The 25,685-nt window shown below is 37.9% G+C and overlaps 2 protein-coding genes across 4 annotated transcripts; one reads left to right on the top strand and one right to left on the bottom strand.

Annotated features, from left to right (window-relative positions):
* The first annotated feature begins 12,957 nt into the window (after window positions 1–12,957).
* On the top strand, window positions 12,958–15,999 carry LOC141604479 (protein ABA DEFICIENT 4, chloroplastic-like). Of its 3 annotated transcripts, none has more exons than XM_074422968.1 (6): window positions 12,958–13,221; window positions 14,286–14,511; window positions 14,826–14,926; window positions 15,106–15,234; window positions 15,418–15,506; window positions 15,653–15,999. In XM_074422968.1, exons 1-6 carry the CDS (start codon window positions 13,177–13,179, stop codon window positions 15,807–15,809), a joined length of 747 nt encoding a protein of 248 aa, XP_074279069.1. In that variant the 5' UTR covers window positions 12,958–13,176; the 3' UTR covers window positions 15,810–15,999. The 3 variants fall into 3 exon arrangements, with proteins under 3 accessions (XP_074279069.1, XP_074279070.1, XP_074279071.1); XM_074422969.1 differs by having other exon boundaries at window positions 14,245–14,511; XM_074422970.1 differs by having other exon boundaries at window positions 13,142–13,221; window positions 14,274–14,511.
* On the bottom strand, window positions 15,827–21,322 carry LOC141604463 (uncharacterized). Its single transcript, XM_074422967.1, has 11 exons — window positions 21,056–21,322; window positions 19,601–19,793; window positions 19,435–19,520; window positions 19,012–19,096; window positions 18,498–18,576; window positions 18,217–18,347; window positions 18,049–18,135; window positions 17,780–17,892; window positions 17,291–17,421; window positions 17,048–17,161; window positions 15,827–16,325 (listed from the first exon to the last, which is right to left on the bottom strand). Exons 1-10 carry the CDS (start codon window positions 21,103–21,105, stop codon window positions 17,049–17,051), a joined length of 1,068 nt encoding a protein of 355 aa, XP_074279068.1. The 5' UTR covers window positions 21,106–21,322; the 3' UTR covers window positions 15,827–16,325; window position 17,048.
* Window positions 21,323–25,685: the final 4,363 nt, after the last annotated feature.

Genomic DNA, 25,685 nt, shown 5'->3' with positions numbered 1-25,685 from the left:
AAACATCGATCCCTTGTTGATTCTTAATGTACTTTTCATTCACGATATCTCCTCCCCAAGTCCCATACTCCCCTACTTTTCGCTTTATCTTTTTCCCGTTAACACTAACTTTCTCTAAATAGGTGAAGAAATACCTTTCTTTATCTTCTTCCTTACAATGTGACACTCCTAGAGACCAAAATACATCTGATGGACGATAACTGTACAAATTTTTCTCCGTAATTCGAGGATATGGCGACGGTAAAGTTTGGCCAAGAACCTTTCTTGTAAGGTAGAAGCTTAAAAGTTCTTCATCGGTAGGCTTAAACTTGTACCCTATTGGTGGAATTGCCATTTTTGTTTGTGTATTATGTTCTGAACACATACTTACAAGAAAGCAATATGATCATATGTCTATATATATACATGGGGACGAAAGAAAGTCATTGTTGTTGGTGATTTAATTAGCTTCTTACTTAAATTTGATAACGATGAATACGAATAGGATTAGGGAGTGCTCCTCAGAGTTTACAATTTCCATTCTTAATTCCTACTCTTTAACGAATTGTATTTTTTTTTTGGAAAAATTGATAAGAATAATCCGAGATTTTCCCTATCTTCCCAGAATAATTCCATCTTTTAATAATCTCAAAATGATCTCACCTTTATATCCTCTCTTCTCTAAATGAACCATGTGACTGGTAACTTGGTTAACCAGTTTTTTTTCTTTTTATTTCTTTAATTAAATCATCCCGTTTAATCCTTTGCATTATGCTCCTCTTAACATTTATATCACTTACCAGCCATCACTATTTTTATTTTCTGATTTTAACCCTTCCTCACCATTCCCGACCTTTTAGTTCTTACCACTACTTATCCCTCTTTGCGCCGTTCTCCGTCCACCACCGTCATTCCTCCCTTTTCACCTCTTATTTCCTCTTCCTCTCATACTCTCATCTATCTTTCGAGTATAAAATTGAAAGTGCCTAAAAAATAAAATAAATTTTTTGAGCTTTTTTATAGAAGAGGACAGTAACAATTAGAAGAAAAGATCATCAAATTCAAGAGGGAGTAATGAAAAGGAATATTATCATTCATTTCCGAGTAATAACCCGTCATTGTTGTTGAAAAATAGTTGCTCAAGGATTTCAAAGTGGAAAGACAATTTGGTTTGAGAGGTGGCGGAGTTGAAGAAGGAATTATCAGGGAAAAGAGGGTTCGGTACACAATCGGAGCATTACTCTAATAAATAACGGATCAGAAATCCGGTTCTTGAACCGGTTTCTCCAATCCGTTTTCTTATCTCGTTTTTGAAGCTATTACACATGGCTGATGCTTTTTCTAGTTTTATTCATAATTATTATTACAGATTAAAAGGCTTGTCTTAGCAGTTAGCACTCATCAGCATTATGTGAGACAAAAACGGAGAATTAAAACAAATTAGAAGAAAGATACCATTTTTAAGAAATGACAGGCACATGGTTTTGATGAGTAATGAACAATCAGCAAGTGAAAGAATAGACCAACGATTGTGGATAGTTGTAATTTCATAATTTAATAGAAGAGATGTAGGCAGAGTGTTAGTGAAGAAGTGCGCATCACATAGAAAGAAATTAGGTTGAGCGTTAATTTTCCTAAACAGGTACCGACCCGGTTTCGTGACAGAAAAAAGGGGCTCAGGTACCCCGTACCCGAACCAGAAAAATATCGGGTTTTTGAAACAGGGTTTTGGTTCGGGTTCGGTTTACAAATTTAGTTCGGTTATTTTTGCTCAACTTTAACTACAGTACTCTATACTCTATACTCTATAAGGTTTAATGGTGTTGAACTGATGATGGAGGTGTGAAAAATGGTGGGTCTGTTGTAGGGTAGGATGATTAGTACAAGGAGGAGGGAAATAGAGTCAAGTTATAAGATGACTTGATAATTTTTATACAACATTTTCGGAAGATGGGGTATAAATGTGTGATTATTTTGAGATTAATAAAAGGTGGGACTATTTTTGGAAGACAGGGGAAAAGGTGGGATTATTCTTGTCAATTTTTCCTTTTTTTTTAGGAAACTTTAACGAAATGTATTGAAGAAGCCAGAATGTATTTTCTTTGGTGACAATTTAGACGGGTCGGGTTAGAACACGGGTTACGGGACAAAATACGGGTAAAAAATAGTATCCAACGCTTTCGTTCTCCTGTTTTAAATCGAAAAAATATCCTTTTTTTAAAAAAAAATTATAACATATTTAATATTAATATTTTAATTATATTAAATGGTTACGTTAATTATATTGTCACAATTATAAGAATTAAGTTATTTTAATAATTATTTAATTATTAAAGGTTACAAAAATTATATAATACTAGTTTTTTAATTATTATTGTAATTAAATATACAAAAACTAATTATTTTTTAATTATTATTTTAAATAAAATATATATAATATTAATTAAACAAAATTCTTAATATATCTTTGATACAACAGGTCGACCTGGTCGGGTCGGGTTTCGACCCTAAATTAAAGGATTATTTCGGATTCGGGTTGAATAGGACGAGATTTTCCGGGCTTGACCCTGAACAAAAAGGGCCGAACAGGCCGGGTTTGGAGCTGCTCAGAATTTGACAGGTCAATTTGGTGTAAATTGTCTTTTGCAACCAGACCTTATTGTTTCAATATGGTCATATTTATTTATTTATTTATTTTGGGATTTCTACGAGGTATCCCTATTGTAACACCCCGATATTCAGAGGAGCCTTAACTAGGCCTTCCTTAGCATATAAGGGCGTTACCATCTCGGTTGCCCGAGGTAAGTAATTATCAAACGTCAATAAAAGAACTATTAAGCTTTATTACAAGTGAATTAAACCCAAAATACAATACAATACAATGTTACAACTCAAGACTACTCGCTATGACCATCGTATATCGTGAAGACTCATTCCTGCCCGGACTCCAGCTATCATCAACACCAACACCTGCTAAGACCGACTGCTCACCATAGGGGATCACGGCAGACACATAACAAACAAACAGCCACACAAGGTCAGTACTGAGACAAGGCAAGACAATAGCATCCACAAACAAGAATACAAACAATGATACTAATCTCAACCACAACCACAACAATCCAACCGAACCTGTCACTGACTGTCCACTGGACCAGCCCTGCCAGTGGGGGACCGCAGCCGTTCCCACCTAAGCCCCGCTCATCGTACGAGCGATAACCCTGCTCATTAATGTGCACATCCCCTTCCGTGGCGGGTTCCACGAAGGGCGAAACTAGGGCGTGAAGTCACTCCCGCAAGCGACTCCACTCAGCCGAGGACGCACCTCGAGAACCATCAACAACGATCACAACCACAATCACAATACAATTACAATCATCATATCAATCAACACAACACTAGCATAACGACCGACACACTAGACGATCTACAGCCAACTGAGTAGGCGAACCTACCTTTAAGCAACTGCAACCACTTCACGCTGATAGACAACATAGCCAGCGACCAAGCAAAGCCTATAACCACCATACAAATATCTATTACTACAAGCAAACCCTAACTACAGAGACAAGGCACGGATGATGATTATGACATACCTATTAGGGAGAGACAAGGCAAAAGACCGCTACCCGACTCAAGAGGCGCTCACCTAGGCACAAGGATCTTCCAAAAGGCATCCATGGAGGTTTTGAGGTGAAGGGAAGGGAAAGAGGCGGCTGAAGGATGGGAGGAAAGTGGCGAAAGTGATTTGCGGATTTAACAAAACGCGATATATAACCCTCGGCTGAAAGGCGGGCACTCGATCGAGTACCCAACCTACTCGATCGAGTAACCCCCTACTCGATCGAGTGCCCTAGCTACTCGATCGAGTAGCCTCTACTCTATCGAGTACCACTCTTAAAACGCACCCCAAGATGGTTGGCATACTTCCCTAAAGCTACTCCCGCCCCCAAAGGACAGTCAACGCTGGTCAAAGGGATCCCTAAAAGGACGGGTATTACAGTCTTCCCCCCTTAAAAAGAACTTCGTCCCCGAAGTTCAACTCACCTCTCCCGCTCACGACACGGAACCAACACAACCTTACCTAACTTCCCGGCCGAACCAGTACCTCTTGAAAATACCATCCCCCCCCATGTCATCATCATCACCGACCACATTTATACCTACCGACTCTTGACACTATCATGCAACTTTATCACAGTCAACCGTTATTTTTCATATATACATAAAACGTCCAACTTGCAATGCGAAACGTCACTCGTGATCTCCCAACATACCATAACAATTATCAAATTGTCGATCTAGAACATGTCTCATATCAACGTTTCATGTGGTGTAACTACTACCGCCTTGTTATTTGGCAACGTGATTCCATCATAATGAAACATACAACCATACTCCCTTTCATATTAAAGGACTAAGATAACTCGTTAATGAAACCTACAACCACATTTTAAACAACTAGACATTTTAAACAACTACCGACAACGTTATAAACGCAAAACATTTATTCAAAACAACCTTTTTACTCCGCGACATTACTCTTCCCCTCTAAAAAGGAACTTCGTCCCCGAAGTTCACCACCCCAAACTATCACGTATATAATTTACTACTTGTATCCGAATCATTAAAGATAACCATATTATTTATTATGGACATTACTCGCTAATTATACACTCGTGAAGATAAAATCATACACATGCCACCGGAATAACAAGCCACCGATTGATAACATGTATTAATATGGTAAGCACAGAAGTACAAGAAGCTACAACTCCGATAAATAGATCGTAAAAAGGCGCATACGAAATAAGAGCAACAATAAATTGTTACCGCCTCACTAATTGTGACAGATACGCTTATAAAACTTCAATCATAACTTGTAACATATGAAATTAACGGTTCAAATGTGTTTCTACGCACTCACAACTACTTTAAACATTAAAATCGTGATTATAAAGCAATCGGACATATTGAATTTTCAAAAACCCCCTGTAACAGTGACACTCGATCGAGTAAGTATCGGTACTCGATCGAGTGCCATGCTACTCGATCGAGTGTGTTGGCTACTCGATCGAGTAGCCCTAGATCAGAATGCTTTTTCTTATGTCCTCCTGCAGCTACTCGATAGAGTACGGGGTACTCTATCGAGTACCTACAGGCCAACTCCTCATAAATCTGTCACAAGCTAACACCAATGCGCATACATGACTTATAAAATCGAGTCGGGACGACTCCCCGACTTCTAATACCCTGCAAACAGTTAGAATATGAAATCCGGCCTTATGGCCAACCATACAAATCCAACTAAGTCTTAATAACAAAAGGAAACATCTACTAACGTCTAACAACAATACCATCATCTAACATCAACTACTATCAACAAGGGTAAGAACAAGGAGCATCACTCCTCCTGCTGCTGCTGCTCCAACATCACCTCATCATCACCACCACCCGAAGTACCAGCTCCTGATGTCCCAATCCCCGCATCCACTCCCGCTCCCCGCTCCTCCGCTCCCGGGCTGCGTACCATGGAGTCAAGCCGCCGTAAGGGAAGGACTGGGGTGTCCCCACGTCGACCGATCCACCCCGTAGGCATGGAAAACCCCGAGTAGCTCCCAACTCCACTCCACCAAACGGATGCGGTCCCTCGTCCCTATCCCCTGAGTGTACGCCATCTCATGCATGTTCCGGAGTGTCAAAGTAGATGACACTCTCTCCGACAAGTAGCTGGACCGCGTCTCCGGTGTATCAAGATAGGGGTAGAACGGGAAAGGCTGCTGCTGCTTCTTCTTTGTGCCTCCATTTGCGTCCTAGCCTCCGGGGCCCTCTCTCTCACTCGACGGGGTCCCCTCACCACCCTAGGCCTCTCCGCCACCTGAACTCCCGCGTTCTCACCCTTCGTCGGCTCTGGCATCTCCGTGAGGATGGTGCCGTCGATGAGATAGGTCTGAAGCTGGCGGGGTGTGTCCTCATCCTCCTCCTCCTCATCGTCGGAGTCCACTGCTACTACAATCGGCTCCAAGGGCTCCGTGGGTGGGAGGTGCTCGGGAGCTAGGATCTTCATCCAACTCATCCCATGCACCCTCCATGCTAGGCTACCATCTGTCAAGGTTCTCAACCATTTCAGGTCGAGATAGTACTCACGATCCATGGTAGGCACAGGGGTAACTAGAGGCACGTACTCTGAAGAAGCCTCAAAGGAGGTTAGCTTTTCAGCTAACCGAGTGGCAATGGCACCACAGCTCAGGTATCGAGAATTAGAAGAAGCCATCAAGGCGAGAGCAGCACAAACTATGGAAGGAGCATTGAAGACCACTTTCTTGGCCCGCTCCGGATTGAGGTACGACATCAAAAGTAAAACCTCATGGTTGTTCAACTTACTAATATCTTTTCGGTCATAGAGAAGGTTTGAAAGGGAACGGAGAAAGATTCTCAAGGTGATGTGCTGAACGTCATTAATTAGCATGTTGCTCGCGGTGGGAGCTTGCTTCCCGGTCACGCAAGGCATTAGGCGGCAGACGCCGCACTCAGCTGGAATGTCGGTGATGGAGTCCTTGGGAGGCTTGGCCAACCCAAGGTGAGAGGCAAACAAATCCATGGTCAGAAGGAAGCTGGTATTCATCAGTCTGAACTCCACGGTCTGACCCGCTGGGTCATAGTTAAAGGAACTCATGAATTCTAGGGTAAGAAAAGGGTAAGTGTGCTTCCTCAACCGGTACAAACCCGTAAACCCCAAGGTCTCGAATATATGACGGACATCCGTCTCTATTTCCAACTCCTCTAGCACTCCGGTGTCTATACACTTTGTGGGTCTCATCTTGCGTTTTTGTAATGCTACAAAACGCTCTCTTTGCTTAAAGTCAACGAAAACGATGAAGGGTACTCGGACACACTGCGGGTACTACCGGTCCACTAGCCTCCCCCCTCTCAAGTGGATCAACCCTTCCCCGTTTACTCTGACGGGTCCCAAGGTTTAGTCTCGGCATCTGCTTTAGGCATAAGTTCAAACAATTTATATAAACATACAAGCACATACTTCATGTAATTTGAATGCACATGCCCAGCTAAGCACACGATTTCTCGACAATTTTGACATGTGAAGCACATAATTCATGTTATTAAACTTGAACATTAAGGTAAGTGCACATGTTTATCAACAGTTTCCAATTTTGACATACAAGTTCAAGCAATTTGTATAAAATATGTAGGCCTACGCTTCATACAATTCGAGTTTTATATAATTGGCAACTTCACTAATCTCATTAATCAATTCCATATTCGAGGCACATAGTTCATATTATTAAACTTAGATGTTCCGCTAGGTACTCATATTCCATCAGTAGTTTCCTCAATTTTTAACATATAATCTCAGTTTGTAGCCACTTATAAACCGCAATTACGAAAACTTGGCATGTGGACACATATACTCAGCAATTCGAATACCCTAGCATGCTTCTAAAGGTCGTTCCATTTACATTGTTAATTACATGTTACTAATTCAAGAGAATGAATAATTCATGACAAATTGACATCATCCTTCACTTATTATGTATATACAACTCAATTAAAATTCTTCAGACGGTCTTTACAGCTGTGAAAATTTCGGTATATATTCCTCAATCATTGTTCCTATTAGCATATTGAAGTTCAATTCATACTTATACTGTCAATTACAACATAAATTTTCAGTTATAAATCACGAATTTCCATTTAAGGCACTTTTAAGACGGAGTTTTAAGGCAACTTTCTAAGGTGATAATCATCAAAATTCATTCTTCCACATGATATAAACAGTGTATAGTACTTAATTCCATCATCTAATCAATGTAAAATAATCAAAAATCAATTTCAAATTTGTAACCCTAGAATTTTCGATTTCATCCTTGCAACTTTCTAATCTAATTTACAGCATATAATCTCCAACAAACATGTAAAGAAGGCATGTGAATCAAGTTTCAATCATCAAAACAACAACTTACTCATGTGAATCGAAATTTTCAGATTATGTCACTATTTTAACACATTCAAAGTAATAAGTCACATAGATTGAGAAGAATAACTTACCTTGATTGGTTAGCAAGATAAAGAAACGAATTAACAAGAAAAATCAACCCCCAAGACTCACTACCAACCCAAGAGAAAGAGAGGATTTGAGAGAGATTAAGGGATTTGAGAGAGATTAAGGTGGTTGTGTCGAAATAAGGAGGAAATAGAAGGAGAAATAGAAAGGTAAAGGGTTTTAAGAAAACCCGTAGGAATGCTGCACAGTAACCTACTCGATCGAGTGTCTGGGGTACTCGATCGAGTACCACCCTACTCGATCGAGTAGGAGCTAAATCATCGAGTAACTGGGGGATTTTCCCTCATTCCGACGTTATAGCCTCCTAACTGGATCGAGTGAGGTCTACTCGGTCTAGTACGCACTCGCACTCGGTCAAGTATAGCTAAGTGCTCGATCAAAAGAACGAAGTCACTTGAAGATTCCTGCAAAAACAGCACCGCGTGTCGATTCCAACTAAGTTCGGAATTCGGCACTCATTATCAAATTCATTCACGTATTACCATCATTAACAAAATCTACCGTATTGCCAAACAAATGAAGCTTATCCCACGTACACTACAACCTTTCCCCTACTCGGGTTACCTGCTACCGACTTTCCGTAACCATAATCACACCATCATACTACATTTAAGCTCACTTTATGTATATTACTATTAAATTGAGACATTTAAATCAATATTAGTTCATTCTTTCACGTATTACATAAACGCGTACTTTTCAAAACAAACTAATCTACCATGTTTCACATTCTATCACAAGCAATTTATTTTGCCTAAATTAAATATTACGCAGCGGAAAATTTCAACTAAATAGCGAAGCATATATATACATTACCATATCCCGTGATTCGAATTATCACTCATTCATACTATCATTATCATAAATTTTATGACAAACACTTACATGTTCGCTACTCATACTACACATTCAAACGCACACTTTCACGCATCTCCATGACGTATAATTTCGTCACATAACTCCTAGCTATCATATAAGCTCACTAATCATCCAACGAGCTTCAATAATCTCGTCAATAATTACCACACTCGGCCCAAACATTACTATCACACTTCTATTAATTCTAACAAACTTAACCGGAGGTAGCTCCGGTGCAATTAACATACATAACACGCATAGACACACGGACTCCACATTCCCATCCCATGTAACTGGCTTAAGTGCCATGGGGCCAAGATTTTGAAATGAGGGCGCCTACTCACCCAAAATCTAGCATCAGCCGGGGCTCCCATTACACATACACCAGGTTCATTTTATTAGACTCTCTACATTCATTATGTTCATTTGTTACAGGTTCCAAAATCGTCGCTCTGATACCACTTTGTAACACCCCGATATTCAGAGGAGCCTTAACTAGGCCTTCCTTAGCATATAAGGGCGTTACCATCTCGGTTGCCCGAGGTAAGTAATTATCAAACGTCAATAAAAGAACTATTAAGCTTTATTACAAGTGAATTAAACCCAAAATACAATACAATACAATGTTACAACTCAAGACTACTCGCTATGACCATCGTATATCGTGAAGACTCATTCCTGCCCGGACTCCAGCTATCATCAACACCAACACCTGCTAAGACCGACTGCTCACCATAGGGGATCACGGCAGACACATAACAAACAAACAGCCACACAAGGTCAGTACTGAGACAAGGCAAGACAATAGCATCCACAAACAAGAATACAAACAATGATACTAATCTCAACCACAACCACAACAATCCAACCGAACCTGTCACTGACTGTCCACTGGACCAGCCCTGCCAGTGGGGGACCGCAGCCGTTCCCACCTAAGCCCCGCTCATCGTACGAGCGATAACCCTGCTCATTAATGTGCACATCCCCTTCCGTGGCGGGTTCCACGAAGGGCGAAACTAGGGCGTGAAGTCACTCCCGCAAGCGACTCCACTCAGCCGAGGACGCACCTCGAGAACCATCAACAACGATCACAACCACAATCACAATACAATTACAATCATCATATCAATCAACACAACACTAGCATAACGACCGACACACTAGACGATCTACAGCAACTGAGTAGGCGAACCTACCTTTAAGCAACTGCAACCACTTCACGCTGATAGACAACATAGCCAGCGACCAAGCAAAGCCTATAACCACCATACAAATATCTATTACTACAAGCAAACCCTAACTACAGAGACAAGGCACGGATGATGATTATGACATACCTATTAGGGAGAGACAAGGCAAAAGACCGCTACCCGACTCAAGAGGCGCTCACCTAGGCACAAGGATCTTCCAAAAGGCATCCATGGAGGTTTTGAGGTGAAGGGAAGGGAAAGAGGCGGCTGAAGGATGGGAGGAAAGTGGCGAAAGTGATTTGCGGATTTAACAAAACGCGATATATAACCCTCGCTGGAAACTGGGCACTCGATCGAGTACCCAACCTACTCGATCGAGTAACCCCCTACTCGATCGAGTGCCCTAGCTACTCGATCGAGTAGCCTCTACTCTATCGAGTACCACTCTTAAAACGCACCCCAAGATGGTTGGCATACTTCCCTAAAGCTACTCCCGCCCCCAAAGGACAGTCAACGCTGGTCAAAGGGATCCCTAAAAGGACGGGTATTACACCTATGTTATTTCCAATTCTACCATTAACCAACGGTTTTCATTTTTTATACTCCCTCTTATATCATTTGTTATTCTCATTTCTCTAATATATGTGAGGAGTATTTTATTGAAAATGAAACAACAAATGAAATAAGAGGGAGTACTATTTTAGCACAAAGTGTAAGATGTGTCTTACTAAATTAGTAAGAGATCATTTTTAAGAAAAACTACTATTAAATAAACGGTGTTGCTCTTTCACATACGCATTTTACTCTTTCACATACTTTTTTTCATAAATTTTCCATATTTTGCCCTTCCTCTCAAAATCTCCGCCAAAACACACCCAAATTGTGTCTCTTTTCCTTCCTCAAAATCTGACAAATTACTCCTTGAATTTGCAATCATTATCAATTTATCATACATTATTCATCCGTATCCCTTATTCCACTCCCATAGAATACCTCTCCACCAAAAGAAATTGATTTGCAAACCCTTACTTAGAAAAACAAAAAATACGTACTAACTCTCTATCACTACTAAAGCTCTAAAAGCAATAAAATTGAACATATTTTTCATTATGAATTACAATTATATAATAGAATATTAAGTATTTGTAATCATCATTAATAATATGAACAAATTTTCTCTCTTTTTTTTTTTATACTGTAGTGTTGTTTAACAAATTTTCGTTAATTTGCATTAAAGGTGATACACGCCCTCTGACGGAAACAAGGGTATTCGCCAGCGAGAAGTAGGTGACGGAGTTTACTTGTTGTGCGCAGGTGACAAGGATTGTGCGTGCGTGAAAGGGGCGGTAAGACGATCTGTGACTACTTTGTGATAGACGAAGTTGAGGGTGGCTGGGGTAGAGGTGGTTTGGTAATTGGTAGGGTTTGCTGGTGGGGGTGGGTGTGAGAGATGGTAAATCGTGGTGGTAGGTGTTTTTGTTCATGTATGGTAAGGAAATTGATTGTAAAAATGAGAGGGGTAACAAAGTAAAATGCGTATGTGAAAGAGTAAAATGCGTATGTGAAAGAGCAATACCCTAAATAAACTTCCTTATCAATCCGTTATGGGTTTTTCTAACTATGCTTACAACAATCTTATCCCATAATTCGATTATATCACATCAAATTTGTAAAATCAATTTTAAAAAAACTTTTCGAAACAAAAACCAGCTAAGACCTAAAAAAAAACATTAGGTAGATGAGCACAAAATTAGCAAGACAACAAAACAAAGTAAAAGTCACATACTCACATGGGAAGGTAAGTCGGGCTTAAAACAGATTATCCGTTTTATTTGTAAAACGAATTTAAATACTACTTCCTTCATTCAACTCCACTCTACCACTTTGTTTTTTCATGTTTGCCAACGCGTGTTTTACGCACTAAATATCGTTAGCTACGTATTTGCAAAAATTATAAAACTTAGATATTTTTAATGTACTCGTATAGACGTATCAAATAAGTTCCCACATGAATATATTTTCACTTATGTATTGAGAAAAAATCGAAACTAAACATTCATTTGTGAATAATGTAGAAAATGAAAAGTGGTAGGGTAAAATTGAATAGAAAAAGTAGTATATAATGTTAATAAGACAAAAAATTCAACATTTTTAATACGACTTATTATATGATTTACTCTCTCCATTCAACTCCACACTACACATATACCCTTTTCATCAATTCAACTCAACACTACACCTTTCCTAAAAAGGAAATAAAAAAGATCATTTTATCCTAATTCCAACAACTTATTTACATCAAATGCCATTGTTGGCTCACTCTAATCCACCATAAAACTCAACCTTTATACAGTATTTTTTTAACATTTTTAACCCCACCATTCTTTTCCCTATGTACTTTTAAACATTTTTTTAATCCGCCCCTTAATACCCGTGCAAAAAGCATATGTGTAGTGCGGAGTTAAATGGAGAGAGTAGTATTTATTTAACATGTCTTAAAACTTACAATTAGTCTCCCTTGTGTCGGGTTACCATTTGTGGCGGATATTTTGTGAGTTAAAATGGTAACAAAATGGGTTAGTAAAGAAAGGGGACCACATAAATAGTGTTACAGAGAGAAAAAAAAATGTGTATTTTATGAGGTAAAATGGTATCCGTCACTCAAGAGTGACAGATATATGCCGTCTCAAACAAGAATTTGTGTAAAACTTAAAACAAATAATTCCATCTTAAACAAAAATGTGTGCACATGGATACTGTCCTAGTGCTGAGTTGGTGAGACAGGAAATGAGTAGTGAATAACGTCCCTACTTTAAAATGTGGAATGCGCGCAACATCTGGACCAACTAACACATCCCTTTTATTATTTTCTTTTCTTTTCCTTTCCTTGAATGGAAGGTAGAGACATACACCATTTCCTAACATTGAATATGATTCATCATTTTAATTGATTGATTATTATGATGATGTCAATCCAATATTATAAAGTGGGCATTCTTCATTTTTATTGCCCATATAATTCAATTCACTTTACTTGTCATTTTTCATTATATTATTGTCTCCTCTATGGCTTTATCTTCTTCTTTTGCTTCTCCCATGATCATCCCTAAGGTACTACTAACTTTTCATTATTCATGCTTAATTTCATATGATTCATTTTATCAACTCAATTTTATTTCAGAATTCGGGTTTTGTTGCTATAATTTTGATGTTGCTTGTCATTTTTTTGGTAGATCTCACCTGGGTATTGTTCATAATTTTATAATTATAATGTTGAAAATTTTGAGTTAAAGTCTACAGAAATACTTTATGGTATATTATTATTTGACACTGCTAGGATTTTTCGGCCCCTAACTTCAAACCTTAATTATGCATCATGCATGTGTCTTTCGCGTCCCGGAGTTTTCATTTTACATAACATCACTCCATGTTATCGTCTCAATCATTTGTTTAGCTTTCATTTTGGCGCAAAGAACAAGGAAAGAGGAAGGAGTCAATTATTTGATAACAAGTGAACGAAATTGAGTGTGGATGATCAAATTATCCATCAAAGGCATTTTCAAAATAGAAAGGTAAATAATTGACTAAGTCACCCAAAAACGGAATAGGTAAACAAATAACCGAGACTGAGCAAGTACTATGTTTTGATGGTAGTTGCAAATAATTTCAGTCAAGTGAACTGCAGAGTGCAGACTACTAAATTACTGTTGATCCTAATGAACATTTTTTTGTACTCCAAAAAGTTTTGTTTTAATATGAGACTGTCTCACATGAGATCAACTTTTTTTGTAAATATGCGAATGAAAGATGCGAAAAACTCCCAAGTTCTGTAATTTATACTCCCTCCATTCAACTCCACTTTGCAACTTTGGTTTTTACACGGATATTAAGGAGCGGATTAAAAAAGTATTAAAAGTACATGAAGAAAGAGAAAGAAGAGGTTAAAAATATTAAAAAAACATAAAGGTGGGGTTTATGGTGGGTTTGGGTGACATTTTTTGTAAATAAAGATTTTCAATAAGGATAGAATTGTCATTTTGTTAGCCAAATAAGGAAACCTGTAAAGTGGAGTTGAATGGACGGAAATGGAATACATGTAAAGTGGAGTTGAATGGAGGGAGTACTATTTTATAGGAAGTTCGAAAAAAAATACTATACAATAGAGGTTTCCGTAGGTTCATTGCCGCAGAATAATGCATAAACATCATGAGTATAAAAGCGGAGTAGACACAAGGTTATCTGTCAGTCCTCGAAGATTCATCACTAAATTGTACGGCCAACGTATGCTGGGAACTGAAGTAACGCACGAATGGTCTTGCCCAAGAGGCCTTAGAATTACTATGAGACCGGAAGTGGAGAAATGTATTCTTTCACGGAAGAGTTCAGGAGTATGTCATTCATGTAAGCCATCTCCATCCCATATGACAATTTTTATATTATACAGGTCATCTCATGTTATACTGATTAAAGCTCAATCTCTTCTCATTATGTTCATTGTGTGAGTCAGTTTGTTTTATTCCACCATTTTTCGAAGCTATGAATAACAACAAGTCTTTGCCCCATTGGAATTGGCCATGTGAGATCAAAAGACATAGCACACAGCACACTGCTTTGCATTAAAACACTCCACTCCTGAAACGCTACTCTTGCATTTGCTGCTATATCTTTGGAGTTCAGTAATGGTAACACGAGTTTCGGATTTGGTGTTATTTCAGGTTTGTCAAATTCTGAAATTGCAACTAGTATATTTACCTTAGGAACTGCAGCTGTCCTCCCATTTTATACTCTCATGGTCGCTGCTCCAAAAGCTGAACTAGTAAATTTTCTGCCCTCAGCTTTTTTTTGTCATTGACTATCTTTTTTCTCTTATGTTCCGGTTTTTCGGACTTGGTACGAGTTACTGTCATTGACCATCCTTTTTTCTTTGCCCTCGGCTGGGTTTGTTGGAATTGATTACCGGATTTAATTGCTGATGATTTCCCTGACATTCTGCAGACTAAGAAAACTATGACAAGCAGTTTGCCATATGTTGGTCTTGGACTTGTATATGCATACCTTCTTTGGCTTTCATGGACACCCGACACTCTAGGCTTGATGTTTGCGAGTAAATACTGGCTGCCCGAGGTTAGTTTTATTAGCAAACTCTTGGACTACGTTACTTCGATCCTTCACTGTAGCAGCGTGCGACACTTCGACACGCCCTGACACTTCATTTTAGACAACAAAAGTTGAATATTTTCGTTAATCTCACACAAAACTAACTATTTCTCATCCAATGGTGCTTTGCATCTCATGGTCGGTTTCCAGCTTCAAGGTATGGCGAAAATGTTCTCCAGTGAGATAACTTTAGCATCAGCGTGGATTCATTTGTTAGTGGTGGATCTCTTTGCAGCAAGGTCAATCTCCTTATGTTCAACTTTCTCCTTTTTTTTTTAATTTTTTCTTCGTGTGAAGGCAGTCACAGCACTTTTGATGCTAACAAGCTAACCAAAGATTTGGAAACATTAGTTACAAACTTACAACTTTGTACTCGTGTTGACAGGCAAGTTTATCAGGATGGTCTAGAGAATGAAGTCGAGACCCGACATTCAGTATCACTGTGCTTGCTTTTCTGCCCCATTGGAATCATCAGCCATGAAATTACCAAGCGATTAGCTAACAATCCCAAAAATACTAAGCATAATGACAGACTTACCTGATAGATAATGTAACTGAATTGACTGAAGATGCCGAGGAAGTTTGTATAAAGTTGTCATGTTCCCATTCATAGTTACATACATTAATGGTGTCTTGGATTTTATTATTCTGATGCTACTCAATCTTCTTTCTCCACAAAAGAACTGGAAAAATCAACATACTATTGATCCAACAATAGCAATTTTAAATCCGCACAGAAAATGTGAAACCTTTCATCTAAAATTCTCTATTATGACTTGTGGGTCAATAGTTGAAGAACACAAGATTGGCTGGCATACAAAAAAATTGGGAGACAACATAAAACAAAAACGAAATATGAAGTCTTCATGGGAATCGATCACGAAGGATTTTTCAGTCAGTCATTATGTGCTGCATCTGTCATTATAGGGTGGTTCCTGGCAGTTTTGTGCATCATGATCTATATTTCTAGTTCTAGGCTTTCAAGCTTTTGAGGGAATTCCTCTGTAAAAACATCTATCTTTGAAACTCGGCTGGGCAAAACCAAACTCAGCTGCACCCTGCACATGCACAAGACTGATCAGAGCTATATGGCATCCACGTAATACCCTGTCTTGTACTAGTATATTTATTCCCTCTGCCTCTACTGATTCTTTACGTATTCCCTACTACGGTGTTCTGTCGGATTTACGTTTCATTTTTGGCTGACTTCATACAACTCAAAAACTAAACTACCCTCACACACACACACACTTTCAATCCTAACCCTCCCCACCTCCACATCAATCGATCCAGCCAACACACCCCACCGCTGACTACCTGTGGCAGAACCCCCCACCCTAAAAAAAGCCTACCAGCTGAAATCGCCCCATGCACAAGACACATTGTGTTTATAGCTGATGTGGTGTGGCACTCGTGGCCTCAAATTTTCATTCAATACGCACTACTGAGAATTAAAAACAGGTTTACGGCTCTCTTGAGCGCAAACATGAGCCGCTATAGTTACTGAGCGGAAATACTCATAGCCTGGGTGTGAAGTGTGACCCTGTTGGCATCAAAACTACCTCTGGCTCACAGCCTCACCATGTACATAATAAAAAATAAAATAACCCGCAACTCCTGATCATTATCCCTATGCAAAAGAAAGATTTCACATTGTTCGCTATAATAATTTAATAATGAAGAAACTCAACCACATGTAATCCAGAGTTCATAAACAACCTACCAAACCGCATTCCTCAATCAACATATGTACATAAAAAAACATCAACTGTAAACATACTTTAAGTTGGCAGCGATGACATCTGAATTTGGTCTTCAAAAGGTTCCTCTGAAAGATCAGGAGCTTGATGGGTATCTCGCTTGGTACGTTCTAACGAAGTTGCCTCATAAATTCCTGTCATTATGCACTCATATTTGTAAAAGGGGAAGAAAATTAAAAGATTGTGACCCTTGAATTTATATGGTCTAAGCATAATACCGTATAAATGTCAAATTCAACTTTCGAGGAGGAGATATTTCATACCAAAGCCCAAAATTGCACAGCAAATAATGAATCCTGCTAAAGAGAAGTCCATTTTGTAGAAAATCTCCAGCACAACGATACATCCTCCAGCTACCATAAGATGTCTGGGAGATGAGAACACCATGTGCAATCTAGACAAACCAAGAGGTTTAATTAGTCCTATTTATTCCTCCAAACATATGCAAGAGACATGATCAGGCATCTACTATCAAGATAGGGAAAAAAAAAACAAATTGGAAGATTGTGAATGCGACTTATGATACCCAAGAACAAAATGCAAAACAAACTCTATTATTATGATGGTCGTTGGGAAGGGAACTGGAATTTTACAAGTTATCAAATCATCGGCAAATAAATGCATTTGCAAAAAATTAAACTCTAAGGTCCAATTGATGAATATGAATGCTCTTACTTTTTTCTCCTCTCCATAGGAGATAAAAAATAGAGCTACCAGACCAAATGTCAACTTCTTAACAATTAAGTAGGTACCTTTCTTCTGCGATATTCTCGATATAGAAGATCAATATAACTCCAAATATGATGGTGCTGATGTAAGGCCACAAGGAAATAGGGTATTCTTTGCTGCTATCAGGTGTTGTCCCCTGAATTAAAATGAACACGGTAAACATAATCCTGAGAAAGCAAATATGTAATAAAACTCAAAATAATGTTTTTGAGGCAATCCAATGCCTCATTTAAAAATGGATTAAGAAGAGAACATAATAAAAAAAATGTGCAACCGCAGGGTTTTGACTTACCAATATTATGTCCCACATTGCAACCGGAAACATGAAGCATGTAGCAGAAGCAATTGTAATAGCATGAAGCCGCCTCTTAAGTTGATTCTATGACACTTGCAAGTTCATAGTAAGAAACAATGAAGGTTATCACAGGGTTATAAAAACAAAATGAAAATAGAATGACACCTTAATCGAAACACGACGTGTAATCACTCTTCTGAAAGCAGATAAGATTCCTGCGAGCATAGGTACCGCCATTTCCTTCATTCCTAACACCTTTTCCTTCTGATCATCAGATTCCAGGTTATCTCTGAATGGTAATTCGTGGTCAAGCTTAAACTTAAAAGTGCAACAGTTTTCTGATAAATAGAAACTACCAAGCAGTCAAGCACTAAGCTTCAAGACAAAAAAAAATGGTATCCCTCCTCCCCAGCCCCAAGGAAAACTCATAAGAAAATAAAGGATATAAAAAGGAGAATATGTAGCCATGGCCCATCCTTGAGATAGGAAGTAGAGTGATGCCAGCATCGCAACAAGTCCACCAACCTGATAAGAAGGCAATTTGTTTTTCCACTATCAGCTAGCACACACAGAAAGACTTTAATCAATTAAAAATTAACTTAAATAAAGAAAAAAAAAAATTGTTATAATTGTATTCAAGCCAATGAATAGAGATGTACTTGATGCGTTGCTTTTTCCTACAGAAACAAATAACATTACCCCAGTATTGCTAAGTAAATATTATACGGAGTATCTATTTATTACAAAAAAATACAAAAAAATTTACCCCAGTATTTCAAAAGCCAACCTATGGTGGGGAAAAGGGAGTAGGGATATGCTGGTGCATAGAGAGACACTGCTAAAAGAGAATTTGTATTCAGGGTTCCAATTTCCAAATGCTTGGAAAGTCGATGCAACCATTTGATTTACGACTGACAGAATAAAATAACTGATAAAAGACAAATGGAGGGTTGGAGCTACCTTCTTCCAAATATGACCTCTACGCCCATACAAAACTCCAGACAGCACCCCAAGAACAGCACCAGAATACTCAGCAAGAATTGCACTAAAATTGAACAATAGCAATAGTTAGTCATCTTGGTCATAGTGCAAAGGTGATGCAAACAATGGCCTAGAGACAAAACTGCAAGAAGAAGCAGAACGATGCAGACTCTTTCACTAGTACTGTTTATAATTGCTAAGAGTAACATATATCTATCGTCGACAGTTTACAACCGGAAAGCTCTAACTTGATATCCAGACATTATTGAGACCGAGAGAACCCAACAACTGACAATCAAAACATCTTCAGATACAAAATTTTAACATAGGATTATAGTTCAATAACGTCTTTTTAATCAAAAACAAAAAAGTGAATAGAATGCTGAGTATATGATAGCATACCGAAGAGGGCCACATGACTTGACTCCTTTTACCCACAGGATGAAGTAAAGAGCTGTTATGGCTCCATTTATCATGGCGGGTACCACCTAGAAACAAATAGAAATCAAAGGTTATATCTGTCATCCAAAGGAAGCAAAGTTAAATCTTCTTTTTCTCATTTCCTAACCTGAGTATTGGAAAGTGGTCTTCCTCTCCATGGTGTTTGCACAGATAAAAAGATGATAGATGATGGAACCAGACAAGTGAAGATAAATAAAACAACTGATGCTTCTGACTGAGAAAGATAATTGTACATGGAATAGATTGACCATATTCGCATGAAGTTGCCTACAATATGAATGATGCGAAGAGGGTTTTGCCTGTTTGAAAGCAAACCATCAGATCTTATCCGAACCGATTGCAATGACAACAAGGTAACTCAAATTCATTAAATACAAAAAACACCACAACTAACTCGCAATTTAATAAAGCTTAGATTGTTGCATATAATTACAGATGTTTTTAGTTACTCATGTCCACCTACCGTTAACTTTTCCCTCTTAAGAAACAGCAGACCATCGAAATGCAATGAAGATACATTTCCCAAATGCCTCAAGGGCTCGCACAAACGGCAAGGAACAGGAGTCAGATTTACACAACCTTAGCCCAAGGTTGACTTCTCACAATACCAAAGAATTCCTCAATTTGCAAGCCATAATTCCAAGATAGCACTAAAGAAGATCACCATATTGCCACCTCCCATTCATATCCACGCCATCAATCATAAATAAGGAGTAGTTCATAGGAGCAACCTCGAAACAATGTCTAGACTAGTTTCCCAAGCCAGTTCTTAAAGAGGGAAAATGTCGAGGTTCAGCAACAACTTGCAACTTTTAGCTTTTCAAACAGTGGCTCCAATCTCACTTCCTAAGTTCCTATAGTTGGGAATTGGACTGCAGGCTTACTATTTTCATGAACAGAAAAATCAATTGACTGATAAACTAAAACAACCCAAGGAACCCCTCCTACTAACTACTCTAACTACACCATGGCAACACGATATATAGCAACATGTATCATATAACAGCCCATCTCAACTAGGTTCCTACGTAAGCAACTCTTTTTTCTTTCAAAGAGTGACATAAGAAAACTGTGCAGCGATTTTCTCTGATATTAGGCTTGATCTAAAGCAATCTGAACAGAAAAACATAATTTAGAACACATTCCCACAATGACTACACAGGTAATAGTCTCTCAATGATAGATGAACCAACTCAACCAAAACCTTAAGGTGATGGTTGAGGCCCAACTATTATAAATATTCCTATTAGTAACTTAACTAATGCCGACTTCAAGCGCGCACACACACAGCAACATGATTACATTACTAAGAGTCAAGCTCAAGAACACTCGGTGATTTATCGACACGATTTCAGCTGAAAATACAATTCCAGAATGTGGAATTTCAAAGTTCAATACTACCCAAATCTTGAAACAATGTAACAACATCAAACAAACAACAACTAGAAAATATTACAAGTACCCACATACTATTAACAGAAATTTAACATTCAGAGATTAGGGTTTATGAAATCAATGCAAAAAAAACTAATCAAAGGGACTGCAGAAATGTAGGGGTTACCTGGAGTAAATTGGGTGACGATCCTCGGAAACTGGCCGAGGAGACATCATTTTGACGAAGCCAGACAATTGCAAAGTTGAAAATGTAGTATCAAATTCAAAGTTTGGGGATAAATTGACGTAAAGTTATGTGATTACTTGGAGGAATTCTTTGCCATTTTCGCGTTCTCAGTTTGCAATTCAGGTGATGTTTCCGACCAAATTTAATAGAACCAAACCCGGTTTCGTGATTTTCCCCCAAATCAATTACTAATTGGCAATTGTAAACAAACAGTTGGCTTATGGTCAAAGTCTCGGAGAGTTTAGTTGGCTTGTCCACGACTCCACGGTAGACCTCGAAACAAATCGATTCGGTCGGATCAGTTCCGCTCGGGTTATTTCGCATTTGCGTGAATTCGGTGGGTTTTTTTTCAAGCTGCTATAAAATGATAAATGTGCAATGATAAACTTTCGGGTCGAGTCATATTGAGTCGCGTTAATTCTAGTTACTAGTCAACCTTGGGTCTTCAGTTCGGATGCCAAGTCAAATTTTATTGAAATCCGGTCATTGGACCAGGTCAATTTCGACAAGTCTGCTAGTCTGCTACCCCAAGATAATTGTCAAACTCTTCTTTACCGAACACAATTGTTATTATCTTTACGTAGTACAATTTTTTTCATCTAAACTTATTACCCAAAATGTGTCAATGTCATCACCGAAGCTAAGCTCGGATTCAAGTCGCTCTCCCGCTAAGCGACCATAACTAGGGCAACAAGTAAATAGAGTTGATATTAGAGCTATGTGGTTTTTGAATCAAGTCGATAAGCGGATGAACGACTTGGGACGAAGTCGTTTTAGGGGTGAGCGTCCATACTTCAAAAGAGTTGATATTAGAGCTATGTGGTTTTGACTCAAGTCGTTTAGCGGGTGAGCGACTTGGGACGAAGTCGTTTTGGGGGTGAGCGACTAAACTTCAAAATAATTTTGAAAAATAAAATAAAAATAAAAATAAAAATCCTAATAATGTAGTTGGGGAAGTCGAACCCATCACCTACGCGTTATATGCTTGCACTTTAACCACTAGACTAAGCAATATTCTATCAATAAGATTGGCGCTTAAATCAATACGAATCATTTAAAAAGCTTTTGAGACTCGCTTCCTAAGTAATGATACGGCGCCACCGGGTGGCGCCCAATTTTGGCGCCACCCTCTCATATGCACCCCTTATTATTGGGGTCCCCACTTATTCTATAAGATGTATCCATTATTTTGTGGGTCCCCATTTATTGCATGTGAGAGGGTGGCGCCGAGATTGGGCGCCACCGGGTGACGCTCACTCATTTTCCAAATTACTTTAGTTATTAGATATTAATTTGTGTAAATAATTAACAAGCATTAAATTATCAAGGTGGTTAGTGCATGGTAATTACATTTCGCCCGGTGACTATAATTCGGGAAAAAAATTCCTACTTTATAATAAAACTAGTATAACACCCGTGAAAACTCACGGGATTGTTTTTTTCTTTATAAATAGAATTTATTTAATAAATTAGCAAAATGAATACTCTTAGACAATATATCTAATTATTATTAATATTAATCAAATTTAACAAAAAAATAAGTCAACTTACATCCATTCTTATCAAAAATAACTCAAACTTTGACTATTAACACTTAACACTGATAATCCTCTCTTGAAAATGAATCTTAAATAAAAAAAATCGTATAACTGATGTATGATTCTATGGAGGACAAAGACTAACGGACTACAAAAAGATATTATACTTTACAATTTTTTTGCGTAGCAAAGTATAGTATTAATCTAAGGGGTCGTTTGGTTCAACAAGTCGGAATGGAATGGAATGGAGTTTGATAATATGATGGTATGAGGTTCTAAATCCATACTTGTCTAATCTTGTTTGGTTCATCATAAATTATAGAAGGAGAGAATGGAGTTTGAATCCAAGGGAGGAGGGTGGGTATGGGATTCCAAGGGGTTGGGGTGGAGTTAGAATCCATTGGGTATCTAACTCCATTCCAAATCACCCCAACCAAACAATGGAATGGATCAAAACCATTCCATTCCATTCCAATATGTCCAACCAAACACCCCCTAAGTTTCAGGTTTGATACTCAGGGAGTGACTCGTAACTTTTGTGGCTTGTATAAGAGTCGACTTGATTGGAATATTCAATATGCGTACTTAATTGATAGAAATAGATAACCCTTTATTTAGAAGAAAGTGATAGGGCATCCGAAGGAACTTGGTATCACCCTAACCGAGTAGAAAATTAAAATGAATATAAATTAGATAGTTGTCATTTTATAATAATAAAAAATGGTCACTTTTAAAATAAAATAGTTAATTTTCACCTAATCGTACCATAGGACGGAATTTATAATTTGGTTCAAAATACTCCGTATGACATGAAATCATTTTCATACTTCCATTTGTTTAGTGGAGACAAATTTGTCAAGGCACAATTAGCAAAGATTACTGGACATCCCCTTATTAGTTATTACTGCTATTTCGTTTCAATTGGAGCACTCATGGCCCATTACTATTGCTGTTTCATTTGTGTAAGAATAAATGCCATCAATCAATTTTTTTAATTTTAAAAACCACCCATCTACTATCATTTACCCAAAAAACTTACCCACCACTAACCCAAGTAGAACAAACATCATGGCTGACAACCTACTTTACCCACCAACCCCACCCTTTGTCGGCAACCGAGTTAACTCCGACGAACAGCTGGTGAACCTCTGAAACTAAGCAAAGTAAGTTCAACATTGTTCGATCTAATCGGGTAATTTGAATTTTTACCATGTTTCTCTGAATGGAGATGACATTGCCGGTGACGATGGTGGCGGGAAGCAGTGGGGTAATGGCTTAGTCAAGATGAATAGTTATGACTCGTGAGGAGATGTTTAAGAAATTACCATGTTTCTCAAATAATTATTATCATCCAAAACATATTGTTGAACCAAGAATGAATGAGTGATCTGTCTTTCACTTTGATCGATTATTATTTTTCAGAAATTTTAATTCATGGTGAAATGGTGGTTGCCTATTGAAAATTTGTTTTGAGAAGATAGAAATTATTTTACTTAGTACCAAAGGTGATAGTGATACTAGGGGTGCTAACGAGCCGAGCGAGCTTGAAAGCTGCTAGCTGAAGCTTGGCTTGTCTTCAATCAATCTCAAAACTCGAGCTGAAATCGATCGTCTCGAGAAACTTTACCCGAAATTGATAAAAATGTCTTTCGTTATAAAGCTTCATGAAGCTTTTAAAAAATGAGCAAACCTGCCCAAATCGGTTTTATATAAAATTGTTTATTTTTTTATTTTTTTCTTTCGATATTTTCAATAACAAGGCTTGGAGGTTATATGTGAAAAGATTTGGCAAATCAGCGAGACATTTGATATGTGTGATACAAAAATATAATCATGATAAAATATTTTTATAAAATATGAGCAATATCTTAGGTAATCACACAAGTTCGAGCCGCTCGCGAGCTTTTCGAGTCGAGCCAGCCTTTGCTCGGCTTGACTCATTAAGCTTTCGAGCCGAGTCGAGCTTTAACCGAGCTTTGACCGAGCCGATCTCGAGTAACTCGCGAGCTGTCTCGTCTCATTAACACCCCTAGGTGATACTATATAGGAAAAAGCGTTGTTGAGTATGCCAGTACTTTAATTTTAGACATTTTTGCCCTTTTTATCGAAGAGCTCCAAAATGAGAATTCTTGATCCTCATTCTGCCACATCAGCAATTTAAGGGTCTTCTTTAATAATATATAATATTGTTGAACCAAGAATGAAGGATTGATCTGTCTTTCACTTTGATCGATTATTATTTTAATTCATGGTGAAATGGTTGTTGCCTATTGAAAATTTGTTTTGAGAAAATAGAAATTATTTTACTCAGTATTAAAGGTGAAACTATCTAGGAAAAAGCGTTGTTGAGCATGCCAATACTTTAATTTTGGACAATTTTGCCCTTTTTATGGGAGAGCTCCAAAATGAGAATTCTTGATCCTCATTATGCCACAACAGCAATTTAAGGGTCTTCTTTAATAATATATAATGAATAATGACTATTTTACATTAAATTTATTATATTCTTCACTATTTTTTAAAATTGTCTCATTTAATTAACTAAAGTACTCCTCATAAATCTTAAAAAATGAGACAAATCTAGGGCATGTTTGGCCATGTTTTAGGAAAACTGTTTTTATTTTTAGAAATGAGCTTTTTAATAAGCTACTTTTTGATAAAACTGTTGGTGTTTGGCCTAACATTTTACAAAAAAATGACTTCTCAAGAAGACTTTTTTCATAAGCGGAAAATTTTTGTTGAAAGTATATCAAGATGGGTCTCGATTTGTAGAGAATGAAAAAATATGAATTAATAAGTACTATTAATTTTATTTTTTTTGACATGTTTACAATATACAATTTGTCATTTATGCATTAAAAATCTTTAAGATAGAAACAAAAGTTAGAAGCACCAATTTAGTGCTCTACTTCTAGCTCTCAAAATTAGCGTTTGGGCTTAAAATAAGTTGTTTTAACTTCTTCAAAATTGATTATTTGACTTAACTTGTGCTTATTTAGTGAAAAAGCACTTTTAAAAGCCGGACTTAACAT

Source organism: Silene latifolia, chromosome 1 (genome assembly GCF_048544455.1).
Source record: "Silene latifolia isolate original U9 population chromosome 1, ASM4854445v1, whole genome shotgun sequence".
Taxonomy (NCBI): domain Eukaryota; kingdom Viridiplantae; phylum Streptophyta; class Magnoliopsida; order Caryophyllales; family Caryophyllaceae; genus Silene; species Silene latifolia.
The sequence above is the reverse complement of the archived record's forward strand: the minus strand, read 5'-3'. Positions and strand labels throughout refer to the sequence as shown.

Coding starts and splice junctions, on each gene's coding strand:
- LOC141604479 (XM_074422968.1), top strand. CDS start 13,177: ATGGCTTTATCTTCTTCTTTTGCTTCTCCCATGATCATCCCTAAG. Junction 14,512..14,825: donor TTCAGGAGTATGTCATTCAT/GTAAGCCATCTC, acceptor GTGTTATTTCAG/GTTTGTCAAATTCTGAAATT. Junction 14,927..15,105: donor CTGCTCCAAAAGCTGAACTA/GTAAATTTTCTG, acceptor GACATTCTGCAG/ACTAAGAAAACTATGACAAG.
- LOC141604463 (XM_074422967.1), bottom strand. CDS start 21,105: ATGATGTCTCCTCGGCCAGTTTCCGAGGATCGTCACCCAATTTACTCC. Junction 19,097..19,434: donor AAGTCATGTGGCCCTCTTCG/GTATGCTATCAT, acceptor GTTCAATTTTAG/TGCAATTCTTGCTGAGTATT. Junction 18,348..18,497: donor GGCTACATATTCTCCTTTTT/ATATCCTTTATT, acceptor ACCACGAATTAC/CATTCAGAGATAACCTGGAA.